The 21,276-nt window shown below is 37.9% G+C and overlaps 1 protein-coding gene and 1 pseudogene across 5 annotated transcripts; both read left to right on the forward strand.

Moving 5' to 3' along the window:
* The first annotated feature begins 3,739 nt into the window (after positions 1 to 3,739).
* LOC112292721 (uncharacterized) lies at positions 3,740 to 7,848 on the forward strand. 4 transcript variants are annotated; one of them, XM_024541490.3, is made up of 6 exons: positions 3,740 to 4,071; positions 4,600 to 4,783; positions 4,949 to 5,071; positions 5,430 to 5,591; positions 5,810 to 6,233; positions 6,586 to 7,848. In XM_024541490.3, the coding sequence occupies exons 2-6, from the start codon at positions 4,641 to 4,643 to the stop codon at positions 7,636 to 7,638; spliced, it is 1,905 nt and encodes a 634-aa protein (XP_024397258.1). In that variant the 5' UTR covers positions 3,740 to 4,071; positions 4,600 to 4,640; the 3' UTR covers positions 7,639 to 7,848. The 4 variants fall into 4 exon arrangements, with proteins under 4 accessions (XP_024397258.1, XP_024397262.1, XP_024397259.1 ...); XM_024541494.3 differs by having other exon boundaries at positions 3,741 to 3,861; positions 4,594 to 4,783; XM_024541491.3 differs by having other exon boundaries at positions 3,749 to 4,071; positions 4,594 to 4,783.
* An 8,167-nt stretch (positions 7,849 to 16,015) lies between these two features.
* Positions 16,016 to 20,038, forward strand: LOC112292315 (serine carboxypeptidase II-1-like; annotated as a pseudogene). The gene is made up of 5 exons (XR_016506492.1): positions 16,016 to 16,406; positions 16,506 to 16,601; positions 16,717 to 17,552; positions 17,686 to 17,800; positions 18,087 to 20,038. The product of XR_016506492.1 is annotated as a serine carboxypeptidase II-1-like (transcript).
* Positions 20,039 to 21,276: the final 1,238 nt, after the last annotated feature.

Genomic DNA, 21,276 nt, shown 5'->3' on the forward strand with positions numbered 1-21,276 from the left:
TTTTAGATCAATTTATAAATTAAAAAATATAGGATTTTGCTAGTCACATTTTTTAATACAAATAAATAGAAATTAAAATTAAAAACATCTCTCTCTTTCTTAAGAGGATTTCAAGAAGTACTTTAAGTATGTAAAATTTTTTCCACTACGTAATTACATTTGCTACAAAAATTCTATGACTTTATTATATTGATGAAAAAATTAAAGTAATAACGAGAATCAAAACTAACTTTTTAAAATACTTTATTGATTAAATTAAATAAAAACGTAATACTAAAACTTACTTTGATTAAATTTATTATAAATAATATAAATTCAAATATTTTTTTATTCAGAATATGAATCTTCTTTTACAAATAATTATACATGTGTCAATAAAAAATCTAACTAGTTCAATCAAATAATATTATTGTAAATATCAACAAGTGTTTGTGTTATATTTATGATATATTTTAGTAATTTATTGAGCACAAAGTTTTTGTTTGTACTTGCTTCAATTCATGCTATTACTTAAAGATTTAAATTTTTGGTAGTGACACAGTAAAGATAACATATTTCAAAAAATAAATAAGCAAATTTCTATTGTTTAGGTTTAAATTGTATAATTTATCATTATCTTTCAATTATTATCAATCATATTTTATTTATTTTATATCAAAATCTTATTTTAAATTTTGGCTATAATAAAATTACATATTTATAATTTACTTGAAAAGATAGAAAATATTTTTTTGAAGATAATGCTCCTTTTGAATAAGCGTGAATTATAAAAACTTTACTTTTTAAAGCATGTCATTTCAAGTGCTGACTGATACAAGACATTAAGAATGTATTCGCAATCATGAATTAGAAGCAGCCAAAGACAAGAAGCAAGATTTGGATCATTTTAAAAATTTGGAAGTATTAATAAATCTTCTATTTGTAAAAATTATAAATTTATTAAATTGTAGTCATATTTTATAAAAGAAGTAAATCCAACATAAATAATAATATGTATAATTTTCTGAGTGATTGTAATCTGTACTTTTAACTTCTCCCAACCCTAATTTCATGAAAAATATGATGAAAAATGTAAATAAATATAAATATTAACATTTTTTTCATTGAATAAGTAATCAAATTTTTAGATTACAAAAGACATACTTTCTATAAAAATAAAAAACTAGATGGACTGTACAAATATTGGCTTAATATGAATTGAAAACTTTGTTTTATTTCTGATTTATAAAATATTATGTAGTCAATCTAAAAAAACAACGTATTTAAATTTTAAATATATATAATAAATATAAAAATTGGAAACTATCATATATTAGTATTATACTATATATAGGTAAGGAAATCGTAATAAAGTAAAATAAATAAATTTATATAAATGCAATAAATAATCTTTGAAAGCTATCTGAAACTCATCTTAAAATTAAAGAAGTTTAGGTTTTTTTAGTAATGTTATTTACATATATCTGTAGCTCAAAAAAAATATACTATTTGAAGATGCACATAAAAAGTTATAGAACACCAAAGTGGTAGTGACAACAAACAATAAGTTAGCATAACCATTTTATAATGACACTGCTCTTTTATGAACACTAGTTTTATAATGGTATAAAGTCGTTGGAGGTTATGAATATAATACAAATGAATATTTTATTGGCACTTATTCTACTGAAAACATGAAAGTGGAGTCTTTTTCTTTTTGTAATACATGGATTTGTAAAAGAGTTTCAAGGGTACTTTGTGAAAATCAAATATATATATATATATATATATAGGTTAAACTCATTCTGCAAGCATGCCTAGAGGCCACTAACCACAAGCCAAGATTTACCGACGCCGCAGAAATCTGTAAAACTGCAACAATCCACCACCCACACCCACACACATACCCAACAACAAAGACAACATAAAACCAAACAAAATAAAAACAACAGCATCTTTCTGGTACCCTTTTTGCACAGGTTCTCAGACTTTGCTCCGGTGCCGTGCCACTGCAGAGGCATATCTCCCCACCCTCCCTCCCTGAGTCCGTGTTGGGATGCAATTGGTCTCATGTCCTCAAATGCAATGTCCTGCTGGACTGGACATAAGTGCCTGGTCACAGAGTTGTTGCAGAAAATCTGCACAATTCGCGCCGCCAGTGTTTGCCCACATATGCCAGTGGTGTTGCAGGGGAGTTGTCTGTTGTTCTCGGTCATCGCTGCGGTGGCAGCTTGACCAACTCGCCGACTCAGATTTTGAAGTTGAAAACCATCCACGCGGGGTTTATTGGTGCTGCATGGTTCATACCACCTTTCCAGAGACATGAGGCGCCATTGTGTGCCATACCTTCTCATTGTCGCAACTCTCTGGTTATGTCCTGCAATAATGCTGCACCGACCCTCGCAATGTATAGAGCATATTGAAAAAAAGTGCCGTTTTTTTTGAACTGACGACGTTGTAATTCGCTGAAAGGCTGCCGGCGTAATTTATCGACAGTCTAGATCGCGAGGTTTGTTCCATGGAGGAATGGTTTCTCGGTGCCTTCTATTCTCAACATATCGTGTTGCGTGGTCTGCTTTGGGAAGAAAGTCAAGGTATGAACGAATCTCATTCAACCAGAGATGGTTACGAAGTCCATGTGGTATAACATATTCGCACAAAGTACCATACAAACACAGTTCATTCTCTGAGACATGGAGTATGTGTGTTCACTACAACCTTGAACAATCTGGTCACCAGTTGTCCTTATGGTTGAGAACTAGAAAGCTCTGCAGGCCAAAACATGATGTTCTAGAGCAAAATAAACTCTTCGCATGACAAATGATGTGTGCACAAAGCCTGCATCTTTGCAAGGTGTTTGATGTTCTTTTGTTGATTTGCTGAAGCTACCATGCTGGAACTGTGGTCACATGCCTGAAATTCTTGGTAACATGGTGTTTTGGAGGAATGCAGGAACAGCTACTTTGTGATGCTCATTGAAGAATAATCATAATATGTTTGTGACTTCACACATTTCTTTGTTATTGATTTCTGTTTCGAGATTGTGTTTCCGGACTCTAATGTTGGGTTGTATAACCGTTACTACTTTTCATTGTTTGGGTTGAGATGTTTCTGAATGATCTACCATGAAAAAAAGAAGAAGGTAAGAGTTTTGTTTTTAGGCAATCTCCCATTCATACGTACATAACAAATGGAGGCTTTGCTTTTTGTACATTGTAAAATTATAAATAAGATATATTGTGTTCAAAATGATATAGAATGCCACCTTAATCTGATTTAGAATTAAGTTTAAATTAATGTGGCATTCTAAATCATTACCAATAAATTTAAAATTAGACCGCTACCTTAAACTTAATAAATGTGACGAAGGTAATCATGGTATTTTTATACTTTTTGTTACTGTTTTACTCATCTTTGAGAGCTTAATTGCTAACTTATTAATTATACTGATGTAATTTTTTTGTTTTTATCTACAACCAATTTATTTTTGATAAAAATCATTAACATGGTCCGATCGTTACAAATTTAAACTCTTTGCATTGTGAGATAATGAAAAGTTAAATCTAGACTAACTTTTGTTTATTTATATTCCCAAATTGTTGGTTTCAATGGACTGGCTGTTTTAACTTCACCCAAACACATGGACGGACGAAACCCGCGTCTTCGACGAGGAATGAACGCCGTCCATCTGGCGCCCGCGAAGCCAACGAAGGGAGAACGAACGATCCGGCGCCGCGCGGGCACCAAGCTTTCTCCGGATCTGTGGCATGTTCGCCCGATTCCAGTGACCACAATGACGATGACGATGATGCCCCAAGTGTGATTTTTGGTTCCTCATCGAATCAATCCTTTGAGCACTCACTCCATCGCCGAACGCACCTCGTATTGTCACCGCATCACTCCCTCCCTCCCTTGTTCTGTTCAGTCCCGCTTGTTTGCGCGATTTTCCTTCTCGTGGGTTCTATTTCGTCTCTGCTGCTGATGCTGCTACGAGAAATTTTCATGTGGGGAGAGGATCGTGCTGTGTGAGCGCATGTGTGTCCACATGGTGAGGTAGTGAATTGTGCGTTCAAGCCGGCGGGTATTGAAGAGGTAATCTACGGGGGATCGTGGGTAGTATTTGTCGTTTGTGGGGTTGAGCCGCGGTGAGTTGCAGGTAGACCGAAGGGTAGGGTAGGGTAATTGATATCTGGGAGTTGGTGAAGAGGTTTTGCTTGAAGAGAGCGGTGATGAGTTGACATGAAGTGGGAAATTGGTGAACTGGGGTTGTGGAATTAGTGGGAAATACTCGAAGTGCAGAGTTAGGGTTTGTAGGTGTTGGGGTGAAGATGGGTTGGGAGTATTAGGAGGAATGTTTTGGTCATGAATGAGCTCCGTGTTTCAATCACGACTGTTGTTTGTGGATGAGTGGCTTTGAATCCGTAGAATTGGCGTAAGTTTTAGACCTCAAACTTTAGGTTTGGTGTACAGTGGCCCGAGGTGGTCACAGATCAAGTGGGAAGGGGAGTGTGAGTATTGTGGTTATGATATGAATTAGGCGTTGCCGTGGAAGTTTCTGGGGAGTCGATGCGTTAGCTTGGTTCACAGCATATTCATTCTAATATGCATTGTCAGCCGCAGGTCAACATTCATGCTTCTGGCTCTCGTACTCGAAGTGTAAGATGGAATATCTTGAGAACATTAAGCATAAGGTGGGGCTTGGAAGTGTGGACTATGACAACGTCAAGAAGCAGGCTTCTTTCTTCTTGAGGGATAAAATCAATTCTGCTCGACTACTTTTAACTGACGTTACAAACTCTCAGTTGTAAGCACGTGCCCCACCAGTATAGAGCATGTCCTATGCAGGATTTTTACTTATTAAAAATGCCCTTTATTTTTTTTTTATTTATTATTGAAAAATTTGGACCCTGAAGTTTGATTGAGCATTCGTGATTATAATCATGGTCGTGGTTCGTTTTTGAAATTTTAGGTTGGCCGAAGAAGCCACTAACGATGATGAATGGGGTCCTGCAACAAAGACAATGGCTGCCATTGCTGATTCCTGCCGCCGATCGGATGAGTATCCTCGTATTGTACAGGTTCTTCATCAGAGGTTGGTTGAAGTTATCTTTTTAAATCTAGCTTTTTTATATTTATATTTATATTTATTTTTGTTGTTTTCCTCTCCCCTCCCCCTCTCTCTCTTTTCAGAAAGATTTAAATATGGAGAGCTCACGTCGATGTGCTAAAAACAGTAGTCTCAAAATATCTTCTGATACTATAGAGTTCAACATTATAATTTGACGAGAAGAGTAGAGTTAATCAATACATACGTTTTCTTTTTTCGCTACAAGTCCCCATTCTGGCCCTGGTACTCTTTCCACTGTACGATCAGGTGTGGCCGAAGGTCTAAACGTGTTGTACTAACTGAGTTCCTGTTGCGTTTTTTTTCTTGTGGTTTTATCATTCAGGTTGGCATTGGTAGGAAAGCAGTACTGGAGGCAGTTTCTGAAAACGCTCACTGTCGTAGAGTTTCTACTTTTCCACGGTCCGGAAAAAATAGTCATGGAATTCAGCTCTGACAGAGACCTGATTGAGGATTTAACACGCTTCAGCTATGTTAGTGAACGAGGGTATTTTCTAATCAGTCTCATTCAGTTTTTCGTGTGCGTTGGTTATATCGAAGCGATAGTCTCTGACTTCATATGCTCATTTGGCACCATTGATTCTTTTTCATTTCGACCTTTAGCATGCAAGTGTCTACTTTCTTGAATGTTCTCCCGTGTGATGTGTGTTTTTTATTTTATTTTATTTAGTTTTTCTTCCTGACTCTAGCACATGGATTTTGTAGGGTTGATCATGGACTAGTTGTGCGGAAAAAAGCCAAGCAGGTAATGAAGCTGCTGTCAGAGGACGAATATTTGAAGGAGGAACGTGAACGAGCTCAGAAGCTTACAAAGAGCATTTTTGGATCAGGTAGTTATCAATCAAGTGGTTCTGGATCTGGTGCTTCACGCTACAGTGGATTCGGGAATACTTCATCCTCAGCTTCAGAGGGTCTCATGTTGGATTCGGACACCGACGACTACCACGTGGGGAAAAAATTCACTGAATTCGAAGAAAGAATCTTATCTGAAAAGCGCGGCAATAGGCAAGAAAAATCGAGAAATGAATTTCGTGGGAATTCAACTAGTGACTGGAAAGCATTCGAGGATGACGCTGCTACCTTTTCTCCTAAGCAGAATTCAAATGACTCAAATTGGGCAGATTTCTCTGTAAGTATCTTGAACCTATTTCTAAGGCTATTTTCAATTCTTCTATCATTTTTCGTTCGGTGATTTGTGCTCAGGTATCCAATTTGTTCGTGTGCCACCTTGCCGCTTTAGTTCTTCCCATAGAGTACTACCTCTCTGATTCATAGCATATTTAATTTATCAAAAAACAATATTGTATACGAATATTAAGGACTTGATGAATTACTTAGATATTTCTAGAATATCCTTTCGCCTTTACTATTAGACTAGCCTTTCCCTCTCTTCCGAGGTCCATGGTTCATATTTCATTTCTCTTTCAGCTTTGAAAAGACTTGGTTTGTTTGAGGAAACGAGCTCGTTATTGGTTTTGCAGAGTCTAAGCCCAGGGATGAGTCCAAAATTGAACGGTTCGTCCTCATTTACTGGTAAAGATGATTTGTTTGACGAGGAAAACCCATCAAATCCTCTTCAGACCTCTACCTCTAGCATTCCCAAAACCAGTGTGCAGAGTCCACTGGTCAAGGTTCCTGGTAAAGAATCCAAGAAGGATCCATCTACGACGAGTGGACCTCGGCGAACTGTAAGCAAGGTAAAGATGAGCGATTTCGCACCAACCACATCTTCATCTGGCGAGTTCAAGTTACCTCCTCCCCCACCTCCACCAGGCGGCTCCCATGCCATACTTTCTAAGTCAAAGCCTCTGCCACCAGCCCAACCAGTTGTTGATTTGCTGAACTTTGACTCTGAAACTACTGGTTCTGCAACTGGATCTGCATCTCCCAATGACGATGCCCTTCTTAGCTTCGAGAACCCCTCTAATGTGTCTAAATCAGAACAATCAATTATAGATCTTCTGACAATTTCGACAACTTCGACAAGGCTGACCGACTTCGACTCTTTGAGCACTCCTGTAAGTGCTGACAAGACTTCCGTTGCCATAAGCCCAGGGCTGACACAATTAGCCCCAGACCTTTTTGACCTCGGCAGCAATTCTACTCAGAATGATTCCGATGCTTTTGCATTTCTTAGAAATCAACTATCTGCCCATCAAACGGGCGTTGTCAAGAATGGAGGCTCCCAAGGTAGCATCCCGGATTTCATGAATTTGAACAAAGAGGTGACCTCTAGTGCCTCTGTACCAGATCTTTTCGGCACAGTTACTCAAGAGCCTCATTTGTCTAGCAACTTTGATGTGTTTGGAGAGCAGGTGCTCCATGTCAAAGCTCCCAGCTCATCTGTAAGTTTTTCAGGTTTCGAGGATCAGACCTTGAGTGAGCCAAGCAGTACAGGTGCTACATGCTTTCCAGATGCTGTTCCTAATTTGTTCGATCCAATTATCCCCGACTTTGCATCATTCGGTGTTCGTGACACCATCGAGAAGTCTGCTGCGAAGCCATCTGATGATTTTTTCAACCTACTTTCGTAGCCACTTTTGTAGATTGTAATATTCATGGTCTGGTAGGATCAGATCATATTCACTAACACTCACATATTCCGACTTAAAGAATATGCCTACTAGAGTATCTGGAAGTCGTGAGGGCGTACAATCTTTGTGTTGTGGACGTTGATTGCAATTTTAACTCTCCAATCCTCAGCTTTGACGTACAGTTTGAGCTTGGTTGACCACTTCAAGTAATTGGGTTACTGACAAGTCGGACCAGAATGACATGATCTGCCAAAGTTCTCTTAGTGATACTACTTTTTTTTCTCATCGTCGGGCTGGCTGAGTATTTGTAATCCCATCATGCTATTGCGTTCGTACTTGTGATGTGTTAAATAGATGCATCGGCAGAAACATGCCCCTGTAGTCAACCGTGTTTGTCATGGTGTTTAGGCACAAATTTGCATGGTTCCTATTGCCTGCTGCTGATGAGCAGACCTGGCTTCCTGAAACCCTGATGTAGTTTTCGAATGAGTTCATGAAGTTTTCACTGATACATAGAAGCAATTCCCACAGAGGCCTGTGATCTGACTCAACGTTCATACTATCATCCATACAACAAGTCAATCCTGCAGTGCAATTAAGACTCAGGTTCATTACAATGATAACTGTTGTCAGCATCAATTTAAGGTCTTTCAACCTGTTGCCCTTCAGTACCTTGTACATCACAAAAGCTCATAGAAGTAGCTATGTCATAATGTGGGCCAACACAAAAACCCTCAATTAGCCATGCAGCATTGATTTCGTATAGATTAAAGGGGGTCCATGCCTAATGGAATTCAAACACTGATTAGCACTTTTCTGAATCATGCGTTATTGCTTGCCACTAGACCTGGCTAAACCCAGCCAAATTTTACTGAGTTTTGTGTGAGATAATTGTATTTTGAGAACAATTCCTGAACAGGGTCTCATCCATTACAAGTTTGTAGAATGAAATTCTTGGTTTATTGTTTACTAATTTATTCTTAAATTATTCAAGGTTGTCAAGGCAAGTATACGACAGGGGTTGCCTACATGCAAGCGAAGATGAGTTGTGCATGCTTTTCTACATTTTGCATACAATTGATCTTAATTTCATTTATTGAGATTAATTGATTATGATAAGTGATTCTATTGTTGGTGGAAAGTTGTATTGATAATAAATTTAAGTCATATTGGTTTTTAGCAATACCATTGTTGTTATGAACAATAGAAAAATAAATATAGAACTATAGAATGTAAAGATAAAAATTTGTTTTATTTCTTATTTAACTTATTTATTAAATTTTGCATCACAAGATTGTTCACAACTAGATGTGTTCAAAAGGAGGTAAAAATCTATTTAGAGTGCATAGAGATAGATAAAAATATATATAGTAAACCAAAAGACTTAATTTACTATATAGTCAATTTTAGAATTAAATAAAGATTCTAATTGATTGTGGTGAACAAAATAGAATGAAAGAATGCAATGTTTAATACTTGTGGTATTAATGTTTATTCAAGTTTTATACATAAAATAAATTCACTAATTTTTTTTTATTGATAAGGAAATTAAACACACATATCATTATGTTCAATAACATTTTTGAGCTTGGTGTTCAAAAACGTGTATTGTTGCACTATATTTTTACTGGGGTATTAAGGGAAGCCGATGAAGTGAAACCCTCTCGATGTAGAGAGGAGCATCCACACAAACAGTGCCATTCATTGAGCATATGAATCCCTCCCACGGAGGATCAGAAGCCGGGAAAGCAGTGTCGTGAAAAGAAGCAAAACAAGGGATGGGACTGATCGTCAACAAGGAGTACCACTCTCACCATCTCAACATCGCGGCTCCAGTGGCCAGAATTGTGTGCAGCAAATGTGATTTCTGAGACTGGAAGAACCAGTCTCAGACCAGTGGAGGCCATGGTGCCCTCTCTGATTCATTGATGGTGCGGAGTTGCCGACACCAAGCTCTGGTCCTACTCCTCCTCCTCCACCTCCATAGCTCCGACGACACTGCTGCTATTGATGCTACAGTAGCAGACCAACCCACACATTTCAGGTTCACTGTCTCATCGATGCTCATGCGTTACTGGTGTTGGAGAATTTGCTTCAACGCTGCATTGTCAATGGAACTGGATAGTTTTATTATCACATTATGGTTCATCTCTGGTGTTGCAATCAGGAAGATTGGGTGATTGTGGTGGTGGTGGTGTTGATGGTGAAGATTCTAGCTTATGGTTTGCAGCCAGTTGGAGGATAGATTGGCGGCGCATAAGTGTTGCCACTAGCTTGAGGTTGAACTGGTTGGATGGGGCTCATGGGTGGAGTTATTTTATTGAGATGGACCTGCAATCGAGAGTGTTGGTGGGAAGGCGGAACTTGCATGCAGTGATGAATTTGGGCGATGTTTAGCGAAGCTTTCTGGCTCTCGCTTGGGTTTACGTGACTGCTTTTTTCTATCGCCCTGTCATGGTTTTGGGTTTTGGTTCCAGCGTCGGTCTCGTTCTCGTTGCGTGATTGTTTTACGCATAGCTCCTGTTTGAATCGCATCAAGCCCTCCACCAGATTTTCGTTGAGACATCGGCATATTTGGTTGTTTTCTCGTCGTGAACTTTCATCTGGTTTCGAGGGAATAAGTTTTTTCTGTGGTGGGCCGAACGAAGGCTTAGCACTCTCTTGAAGCCCTTTCATGGAAGGAAAGTATGAGGCGTCTATTAGAATGGCACCTGTCTGATTTGAGGTTGTAGGTACATTGTGAGTGGCTCATCGAACCTGAAGAGGATACAACAACAACATCAACAACAGCAACATCATCAACAACAAAAACAACAATGTGAGTTGGAGGATTGAGGCGTCGGATTCCACTACAACATCATCAACAACAAAAACAACAATGTGAGTTGGAGGATTGAGGCGTCGGATTCCACTACAGGTAGAAGAATCATCAAATAGTTCCAAATATATGAAGGGAAGGCAGAGTAGTGTCGTTGTTTGGCCTCTTGTGGTGGTTTTGTATTGCTTGACTATTGAAGAAACACAACAAGCAAGATACAAGTAAGTAGAAATCAGCAAGGTTGCACACAAGAGAAGTGTAGAATGAGATGCTTCTCACTTCCAACTTCCTTTACTTATAGGAGGAGTTTACATCTACTATGGTTGAACTTCATCTACATCCATCCAATGAAACTCTAGCTGCCACTTAACCTAGCCGCCTCTGAAACCCTAGCCGTCGTCATAAACCTAGCTGCCACCATTGTTACTTACTTTTATCTTTGCTGCCTTTCAACTTTTAGCAACTTATCTTAGGTAATACTTATTTACTTTAACACTCTCACTTTGCTATTGGTCAAAGACTATTAGTCCTAGTACCTTTCTTAACTTTTGATGCCTATTCTTCACTAGTGCTTTTGTAAGCAAATCAGCAAGCATCTCTTCTGTTATACAATATTTCATGTCAATCACTCTTGTTTCAATCTTCTATCTTATGAAGTGATGTTGAATGTCAATGTGCTTGGTTCTTGAGTGATGCTTTGGATTCTTTGCAAAAGCAAGACATACTTGGTTATCACACTTCATTGGAGTTGCTTCCATTTGAACAAGTCCAATGTCTTCTAAAAGTTGTCTTAGCCAAATTGTCTCCATTGCGCCGTGGCTTGCTGCCATGTATTTTGCCTCCATTGTGGACCATACAATTGTTGGCTCTTACAATTCCATGAGATTGCTCCCACTCCAACAAAGAATATATATCCCGTTGTTGATCTTCTATCATTTGCATCTCCAGCCCAATCCGCATCACAATAACCATGTAATGCAACATTACTCTCTCCAAGACACAATTTGAAGTTTTAAGTACCTTTTAAGTACCTCATGATCCTTTTGATGGTTGCCCAATGGATTGATTCAGCCTTTGACAAGTGTTGGCTCACAACACTTACCGCATATGCAAGATCCATCCTTGTGCCAACCATTGCATATATGAGTGAGCCTACTGCTGCCTTGTATGGAACACCTTTCATTTCATCTTCAACTTCAGTAAATTCTTCATTGGTGAGCTTCATCAACTTCAAGTTGGCTTCCAAAGGTATTCCAATGGACTTGCAATCCTCCATGTTGAATCGTTTCAACACTTCTTCAATGTATTTGCTTTGGTTCATTGTAATGGTCTTGTTACCATGATCTTTTTCAAATTTCACTCCTAAACAATAGTGGAATTCTCCCAAGTCACTCATTTCATACTCTACCTTCAACTTTGCCTTCAATCAATCCATCTTCTTTATGGTATTACTTAATATGATCAAATCATCAACATATAGGATGACAATCAATATGAAATCATTTGATTGCATCACATGCAAAGAATGATCAGCCTTACTTCTTACAAATCCCTCATTCAAAAAGAATGTGTCAATGCGTTGATACCATGTCCTTGGTGATTGTTTTAATCCATACAAAGATTTCTTCAACTTACAAAGAAGGTGTTGTTTGCCATCTTCAACAAATCCTTGAAGTTGATCCATGTAGATGTCTTCTTCCAACTTTTCATTTAAAAATGCTGTCTTCACATCCATTTGATGCATCTCCAAGTCCATTGCTACTCCAATTACGACAATAGTTCTAATAGTGGTGAATTTGGCCACGGGAGTAAATGTCTCATTGAAATCAACACGAGCAACTTGTGAGTACCCTTTGGCAACTAATCTTGCCTTATATCTCACAACATTACCCATTGCATCCCTTTTGGTTCTAAACACCCACTTACAACCAATTGGAGATCGATTTGGAGGAAGTTGAGTCAATTCCCATGTTTTGTTGTCCATGAGTGATTTGTATTCATCTTCTATGGCCTTCTCCTACTTCACTGCATCTATGGACTTCATTGCATCACACAAATTCAATGAATCAGCAAGAAGTACAACATTGGCATGTTCTTCACTTATTTGAGGAAAGATGTGGTTCTTCCACCATTCATTAAGTTGTTTTCTATCTCTCAAAGGATATCTCCTTTCATTTAAAAAAGATTGATCTTATTGAACTCCATGCTTACTTCCAAGCTTCTTCTTTCTTAATCCTTGTTTTTTCTCATTCAAAGGCTAATACTCATCATCATCTACAATATCTTGAACATTGGTAGTCCTTGGAATTGTAGAGATCTTCTTCTTCATCTTCTTTGTCTCTCCTTCTTCATTCACACCATCTTCATGGCAATCATCATCTTTTTCTTCCTCTTTTGCTAAAATTGGAGATGTGTCTACAAACACATTATTGCTCCCACTTGGATACATCTCCAAGTGCTCACAAGCACTCTTATGTTCCAAAAATTCTACATCATGACTTTTGATGATCTTCTTGGTATTCAAATCCATTAGTCTATATGCCTTAGTACCTTCACAATATCCAACAAATACACATTTTATACTTTTTGCATCAAATTTGGACCTCATACAGTCTGGTACCTTTGCATAGGCGATGCATCCAAAAGTCCTCATGTGTAAAATACAAGGTTTCCTCCCACTCCAAGCTTCTTCTGGAGTTCTTGATGAAAGTGCACTTATAGGGCACCTATTCTTTGTATATACTGATGTTACCATGGCTTCCGCCCAATATTCAAACCTAAGGTTTTGTGCATGTAGCATACTCCTTGCCATCTCCACAATAGTGTGATTTGCTCTTTCAGCAACTCCATTTTGTTGTGGAGTGTATGGAGTAGAGGTTTGTCTTGCAATACCTTGAATCTTTAAAAATTCATCAAAATGCTTTGACATGTACTCACCTCCATTGTCCGTGTACAACACCTTGATCTTACAATCACATTGCTTTTCTATAAGTGCCTTAAACTCCTTGAATCTAGAAAAGCACTCACTCTTGTATTTGATGATATAAATCCACATCTTCCTTGAAAAATCATCAATGAATGTCACAAAATATCATGCTCCTCCTATTGATGGCATCTTCATAGGTCCTCAAACATCTGAATGTACAATCTCCAACAACTTGCTAGCACATATTGCAACTCCACTTGGAAATGAGGCCCTTTGTTGTTTGCCTTGAATACAACCTTTACAAGCAAGTGTATTGGCATTGTGGCTAAATTGACTAAGATCCATGCCACTTACCATGGATTGGAGTTCCTTCATGCTCTTCACATTCAAATGACCAAGGCGTCGATGCCAAATGCCAAACTTGTCTTGATCAAGTGGAAACTCAGCAAATGTGGCCACTTCAACTCCATTCACCATCTTACATTTGATGAAGTAAAGGTTGCCATATCTAAAGCCTTTGACAACATCATCTCCTTTTAATGTTCTTATAAAGCATCCATTCTTATCAAATTGCACTTTGCAACCATGTGAAACTAATTTACTCACCGAAAGGAGATTTTTCTTGATCTTAGGTACATGCAAGACATCCTTCAATCTGATTGTCTTTGATTGTCCTCTCACAACAATCTCCACTACAATGGAGTCTATTCCAATCGCTTGTGCTATGCCATTGTCTCCCATAATCACATTTGTTGCTGAAATTTTTTCATAAGTATCAAATGAACACTTGTATGGTGTCATGTGCTTGGTGGCACCTGAATCAACAATCCACTTGGAAATGGCAGCCATAGAGGTGCCTTGACTTGCCATGAATGCAAAGTAATCTCCTCCAAATTGCTCATATATATTGTTGGCACTTTCTCTATCTCCCTTTTTGGCTTTGTAGCAATTTCGTGCAAAATGACTTGATTTTCCACAAATGAAGTAAGTTTTGACATTACCTCGTTGATATGAAGGATTGCCCTTGCTTTGACATGAGTAGAGTGCTGAATCTTCACTTTGAGGTTTTTTTTTTTCTTCTTGGTGACTTCATGGGTAAGTCTTGCCGTCACATAGTCCATTGTAAGTTCCTTCATCTTAATGGACTCCAATGCTACAATGAGGTAGTTATAGGACTTGGGAAGACTCATCAGCAAGGTCATGACAATATCACCCTCTTCTAAAGGCTTGTCAACAATTGCTAGTTGATTTGCAAGAGCCTTTACCTTATTGATATGAGCCATGAGGTCTTCACCTTCTTCCATCTTACAAGTGAAGAACTTCCTCCTTGTGAAGATGATGTTGGATAAGTTCTTGCTCTCATATATGTTGCAAAGAGTCTTCTATGCTTCTGCTGGTCTTTTGCAAGAGATGATATGAAAAAAGTTGGCTTCATCCAAATTGGTGGTAATTATGCCAAAAGCCTTCTTTTCACGTCTAGAAAAGTCCTTCATCTCTTTAGCATCTGCATCTATGCTAGGAGCCTCTTCACTTTCATCTACAATGTCCGAAAGGTCCAAAGACGCCAACAAAAGCTCCATTTTGACCTTCCAATGGTAGAAATTTTCTCCTCTAAATTTCTCAATCACTCTCAAATCTTTACCTTCACTAAAAGCCATGTCTAAGAAGGGCTCTATCAAAAAATATCAAGAAAAGGAGTCACTATGAGCTTAAAATCACCAAAACAATTTTGCACTAGTAGAGTCCCAGAATGCCTTCTTGTAAACAAATAAGTGCTTTTTCACTCAAAACACTCTCAACTTAAGCTCTAAAGCTTCTACCAAGTATGTGTACTCCAATAAACCTCAATATCATGCAATCTCACTCTTTTGAGTCAAACATTTCACTATACATACAAGGTAAGTGAAAGAACAAAAGACACTATCAAGGTCTTTCTATAATGTCTTAAACTCTCAATCTAGGGAGATAAGAACCAACAAAGCAATGTAAGAGATTTATAAGATCAAAATCAACACCTCTTCATGTCCAAAACACAAGTTTAGATCTTACAAACCCTAACATCAGCAAAGACCATAAGATCTATTCCACACAAGTACAACCACAAGAGAATGATACTAACTTACTTGAATGGCACAACAAAGTGTGAGTGGGCTCATAACCTATTGAAGAAACACAACAAGCAAGATACAAGTAAGTAGAAATCAACAAGGTTGCACACAAGAGAAGTGTGGAATGAGATGCTTTTCACTTCCAACTTCTTTTACTTATAGGAGGAGTTTACATCTACTATGGCTGAACTTCATCTACATCCATCCAATGAAACTCTAGCCACCACTTAACCTAGCCGCCACTTTATCTAGCTGCTTCTTAAACCCTAGCCGCCATCATAAACCTAGCCGCCACCGTTGTTACTTACTTTTATCTTTGCTGCCTTTGACCTTTTAGTAACTTATCTTAGGTAATACTTATTTACTTTAATATTGACTTTCGATTTCAATGCACTTGCTTTGAGAGGGGATTAGAGTGGAAGGAAAACATGGAAGAGGGTATTGAAGGCAGCGCACAGCACAAAGCAGGCAGAATCACAATGCTACCGGGACAACCACCACAATGCTACCGGGACAACCACCACAATGCTACCGGGACAACCACCACAATGCTACCGGGACAACCACACCAGTGGAATTCTCCATGTTTGGAGGATACATCACAGTGGACTAGAAGGCCGGAAGGGCGCACTACTATTTCTTCGTAGAGGCGGAGGAGAAGCCCGAGGAGAAGCCTGTGGTGTTTTGGTTCAACGTCCCTTCTCTCGGCCCCTCTCTGTGAATTCCGCGACGGTCATGAATTCTGAGAATTTAGCGAGAACAATCGAGTTTTATTTCTTGGTACTAGTGTGGTCGAATTGGGATGCAGGTCCTGGTTGCTCATCAATCGCGTATGGATTCGCTTAGGAACTCGGCCCCTTTTTCGTCAACCCCGACGGCCAGTCCCTCCGGCGAAATCCTCACGCTGGCAATAGAGGTAATTGAATATTCTCGAGCGATTTTCCGAGGAATAGAGATATACCTTGTCGCCCGCTTGAAATGAGAGATCAATCCTGACGAATTGTTGGAATTGCAGTTGCCAATGTGATCTTCGTCGAATCGCCCGCTGGAACTGGGTTCTCCTACAGCAACATCAGCGGCGATCTCCTCGCAGCTGGTGACAACCGCACAGGTGTCGATCCTCTTGATCCCCCCGCCGAGCTGTTCCGATACAGATCTTATTTTACATAATTTTTTTTGGTTCTGTTTGGACGAGGTAAATTTCTTGACCGACTTTTTATTTGCAGCAAGTGACGATTACGCCTTCGTCATGAACTGGTTCAAGCGCTTCCCGCATTACAAATCTCGCCCCTTCTTCCGCGCTGGGGAAAGCTACGCCGGTTAGCCCCCACCCCTCTTTCCTCCGCCTTCCAATCGTTGAGTTCGTTTTGAAAGCCGATCAACAATTAGCAAGACCGATGAAGATTCACTGTTTCGCTGTCGCTGATGAACTCCACGGTTTCAAGGGGCTAGGGTACTACGTTCCCGAGCTAGCCAAGCTCATCTACGAGAAGAGCAAGAATCTCACATCCCATGAGAAGACCAACTTCAAGGGCTTCATGGTAGGCAACCCAGTAACTGATTCCTACAACGACAACTGGGGCTACGTCAAGTACGTTTACTATCACGCCATGATCAGCGACGAGACATATGCCGAGTTAAAGAAGGAGTGCAACTTCACGCACCAGAATGATCCAGTCTCCCACAAATGCATCCAGCTGTTGTATTACGAAGCGGACGATGAATACGGCAACATGGATCCCTACTCGATCTATGCACCGGCATGCATCTCCAACACATCGGCGAATTCCACCGGGAGCAAATTTGGTCGAAATTCTCAACAGATGGTGGTGAATCCTATTTTGAGCCGCTTGCGACGAGGATACGACCCTTGCTCTCACGATTACTCGTTGGTCTACTTCAACCGCCCAGACGTCCAGAAGGCACTGCACGCCAATACGACAGGGAATCCATGCGTTGGGTGTAGTGATCCGCTGTTTGAGAATTGGCAGGGCACCGCGGCCACGGTACTGCCGATATATTTGGAGCTCCTTGACGCTGGGTTACGTCTCTGGGTGTTCAGGTTCAGTTCATTCCTTGCAATTCCACCGAACCCAGGAAGTTGCTTCGGTCATCAAATTGGGTTTTTGATTCGGTCCATGTATTCCTAATCCGAGTCTCTGTTACTGAAGAATCCATACTGTGATGGAGTGCAGTGGAGATGCGGACAGTGTAGTACCAGTTTCGGGCACTAGATACGCCTTGACATCCCTGAATCTGTCCGTTGTCGTCCCATGGTATTCCTGGTACCGCCACCAACAGGTAATCGACTAATCTAGGAATACTTTCAAATTCTATTTTTGGAGCAGGGGAATCACATGTCCGACACAATCGCAAGTCGCTGTGCAAGTCGTTGTCGACCTTCATGTCCCCAGTCGATTAGTCCCTCTCATGAATAGAATTTCTGGCCAGCTACGATAATTAGCTCCGACGTACTAATCTAGGGTGTGTACTTTGAATGTCGAAAGAAGTGACGGGAGCGACCACTTTAGAAGGCTTTCAAGTTCATGGCGATTGTGTGATAATCCCACTTGCGTGATTATGGCCGTGATTACAGGTGGTAGGCCGTTTGGTGGTGTGCCAAGGAAATTTGACGCTCGTTACAGTTCGTGGAGCTGGACACGAAGTGCCCTTGCTTCTACCAGCCCAGTGGTTGCAAGTGTTCAAAAGCTTTCTAGAAGGATCACTCCTGCCCAGCCAGCCATATGTGTAAATCTGTGATTATTTCTTTACAATCTATCACAGATTTACACATATGGCTGGCAGGGCAGGAGTTGATTGAATCTATCACTTTCACATTCAATAAACTCACAATTAGTTACGGAGTTCAGAATGGGCTCATTAGGCAGCGTAGTCCGCAGAGTCTTGAAGTACACACGTCGAATGACATTCAATGTGGGATGCAGATGAGAGGCCCTGACAGCTAAAAAGCCTTGTCGCCTTCATGGTCAACATTTGTGACCCCCATGGACAACGATTATTTACAGTTTTTGCGCTGTCCTGTTGAATAAGGTACTCCCCTCGCTGGACCACTCCACTAGTGCTGGGGGGAGTATTGCAATCCACAAACCAATTCGCTGCCAACAAAAAAATTTGGCCAATTCCAGTCCCACTGTTTAAATGGCGGTGTTCCTGCCTTCCATTTATCTGTCGTGTACAGCATGAGTTTCACATGTTTCGAGGTACATGCAACTGAATACTTGAGAAATCCAGTTGGGGGTCCACTGTATGCTGTTTTTCTCATGTGTATGAACCTCTATGATTAAAGATGGTGGTCTTTCAGAAATGTTTGATACCATGTAATCAGTCACCCCTGTCCAGTTAACTCTGATGGTTAGCAGTGCTCAAATGCTCAGTTTTCTCTACAAAGCAGAAGATTAGGTGCAGCTCTTCCAGTAACTGCTCAGGAAGAACAATTTGCAAAAATCTACTCTCGTCTGAGTCATCGTCTCATCTGGATTTGCAAATCTCTATCCATGGAATACCTCACTTGTCACATTAATTGTGATTGATACCAAGGATATTTTTGTGTGCCTAACACCAATGCATTTTAATTGGTGAAGTTGTAAAAAAATAGTATTCTTTTATATTTAGAACCAACAATATTTCTATTAAAGTATTTATTTCATTATTTAAGTATTTATTAGAGTTTTGAAAGACTTATGAGTTTTAAGAGTCTTATTAGAGAAAAAAGTCGTAAAAATGAGTGTTAGTAAGTTTTTGATGCAATCATCTTAGTTGATTTAGTATTTTTTCATAATGGTGAGAATCAATGTTTAGTTATTGAGAATAATATCTCATTGGCCTTATATTTATATGTATTATTCATTCAAAACTTATAAATGTTAGTAGGTAGAAGAAGTATGAGAAATAATCTCATCTCTTTTTGGTTATTTATGTAAAAAATAAGATTTTTAGTTAATTTAAAGTGATTATATTATTAAAAAAATATTACAAAGGTAGAAAAATCGTAGCCTTAAATTGATGCTATTATATAATAAAATTAAAAAGATTTTTAGAATTTATCTATAATTTATTTATGAATGTTTAGAGTATATTTTTAAGACTTTGGTAACAATGATTTTTTTTTGCTTGAATGGTCATTACAAAGAATTTGAGCAAGATCTAAAAGCCTAACAATGTTGATATGCTAATTGAATATATTCAAAGATCATGGTGTACATAAAAATACAAAAAAGTGGTTTACTAGTAAAAAATAGGAGGATCAACAAGTAGCATAGTAATTGTAAGAAGAGAGGTGTACATGTCCTATATAGGTGTAGCATCTTGGATTTGGATAGGAATATAAGACTATGGCCTTATGGTTCTTTTAAGACACCTATAAACACTACTTATAAGCCATTGAGAAGCTTGAAACTTTAAACTCTTATACTTGAGATAAAACATATTTTTTTTATTTATTATAAATTTTTTAACTTCTAATCCTAAAAATTTTATAACTTATTCATTGTAAGTTAGATTTATATATTTTTCATGTCATTATATAAATAAAATAATTTATATTTTAAAATATATTTTTTTATTAAAATTAATTCAATTGAATAAATTGTAATTAATTTTTTGAATCTATAATTATTTGATTTTATTTATTTTATGTTTGTATGATTTTTTTATTTATTTTATGTTTGTGTGATTTTATTTATTTATTATTAATTATATCTATTACTTCAAATCAAAAATTACAAAAAAATCTTAATTAAATCTATCTTAGAATTTGAATTGAGGAATAAATATTATCCGCACAGATTTGTCAGATTTATTAGAATTTAGAATGTTATAAGATATTTTTAAGATTTTTTTAGAATTCATAAGATATACTTAGTATAATTAGAAATTTACTTAGGTTATTCAAAATTTCTAAAAATATATTTCTAACTATGATATATATTATTTTTAGATTATAAATATAACTTTAAGGTAAAATCAAATCCTTCTACAATCAAATGCCTAATTATCAAGGATATTAATCTCAAAACAACTAAAGAGTCAATACACTCTTGTATTACTAGAAAAAAATAAATTTTGCTAAGGACAAGAACTTAAATTTTTTTTTATTAAACAAATAAGATATGTTTCAAAGAAAAATGAGATAAAATAATGAAAAAGTATGTATATGCAAGAAGAAATAAGAATGGCTATTGCTAAAGACAAGAAAACCATATTCTCTTATAATTGGACTAAAAACAAGAAAAGAGTTAATAAGAGGGATGGAGGCCTTATTCTTGTTATTAAAGAAAAAAAATCAAAGAATTTAAATAAATTAGTAAGACATATATTTAACAAAGATATAAAAAAGAAATAATAAAGTATGTTTATTCAAGAAGAAATTGAAATGACTATTACCAAAGATTAGAAAATTAGAAACTCTTAAAACTATACTAGAAACAAGAAAGGTATTAACAAGAGTAAAAAAAAAATATCTTTCTTGCCTTTAAATGTAGTATCTAATCATAAATAGTGTGGCAATATTTTATATAACGTCCACCACATATTCAACTTGTGGAACACATGCCTAAATTGTAAGGTAAGTTTTCTATTTATATACCACATTGCCAACTTGTTCCAAAAGTAGCCAATATTTGCAATATGTGGCCAACTTATTGGTCAAGTTTTCAATCTACCACTTACCTACAAATCCTTAAAAAGTCGTATCTATGTCTATAAAGCTTCTAAGAAGCTTCTTCATTTGATATTATCAAATTTATTTACTTCTATCTAACTCTTTT

The sequence above is a fragment of the Physcomitrium patens genome, chromosome 15 (genome assembly GCF_059467195.1).
Source record: "Physcomitrium patens ecotype Gransden chromosome 15, ASM5946719v1, whole genome shotgun sequence".
Classification (NCBI taxonomy): domain Eukaryota; kingdom Viridiplantae; phylum Streptophyta; class Bryopsida; order Funariales; family Funariaceae; genus Physcomitrium; species Physcomitrium patens.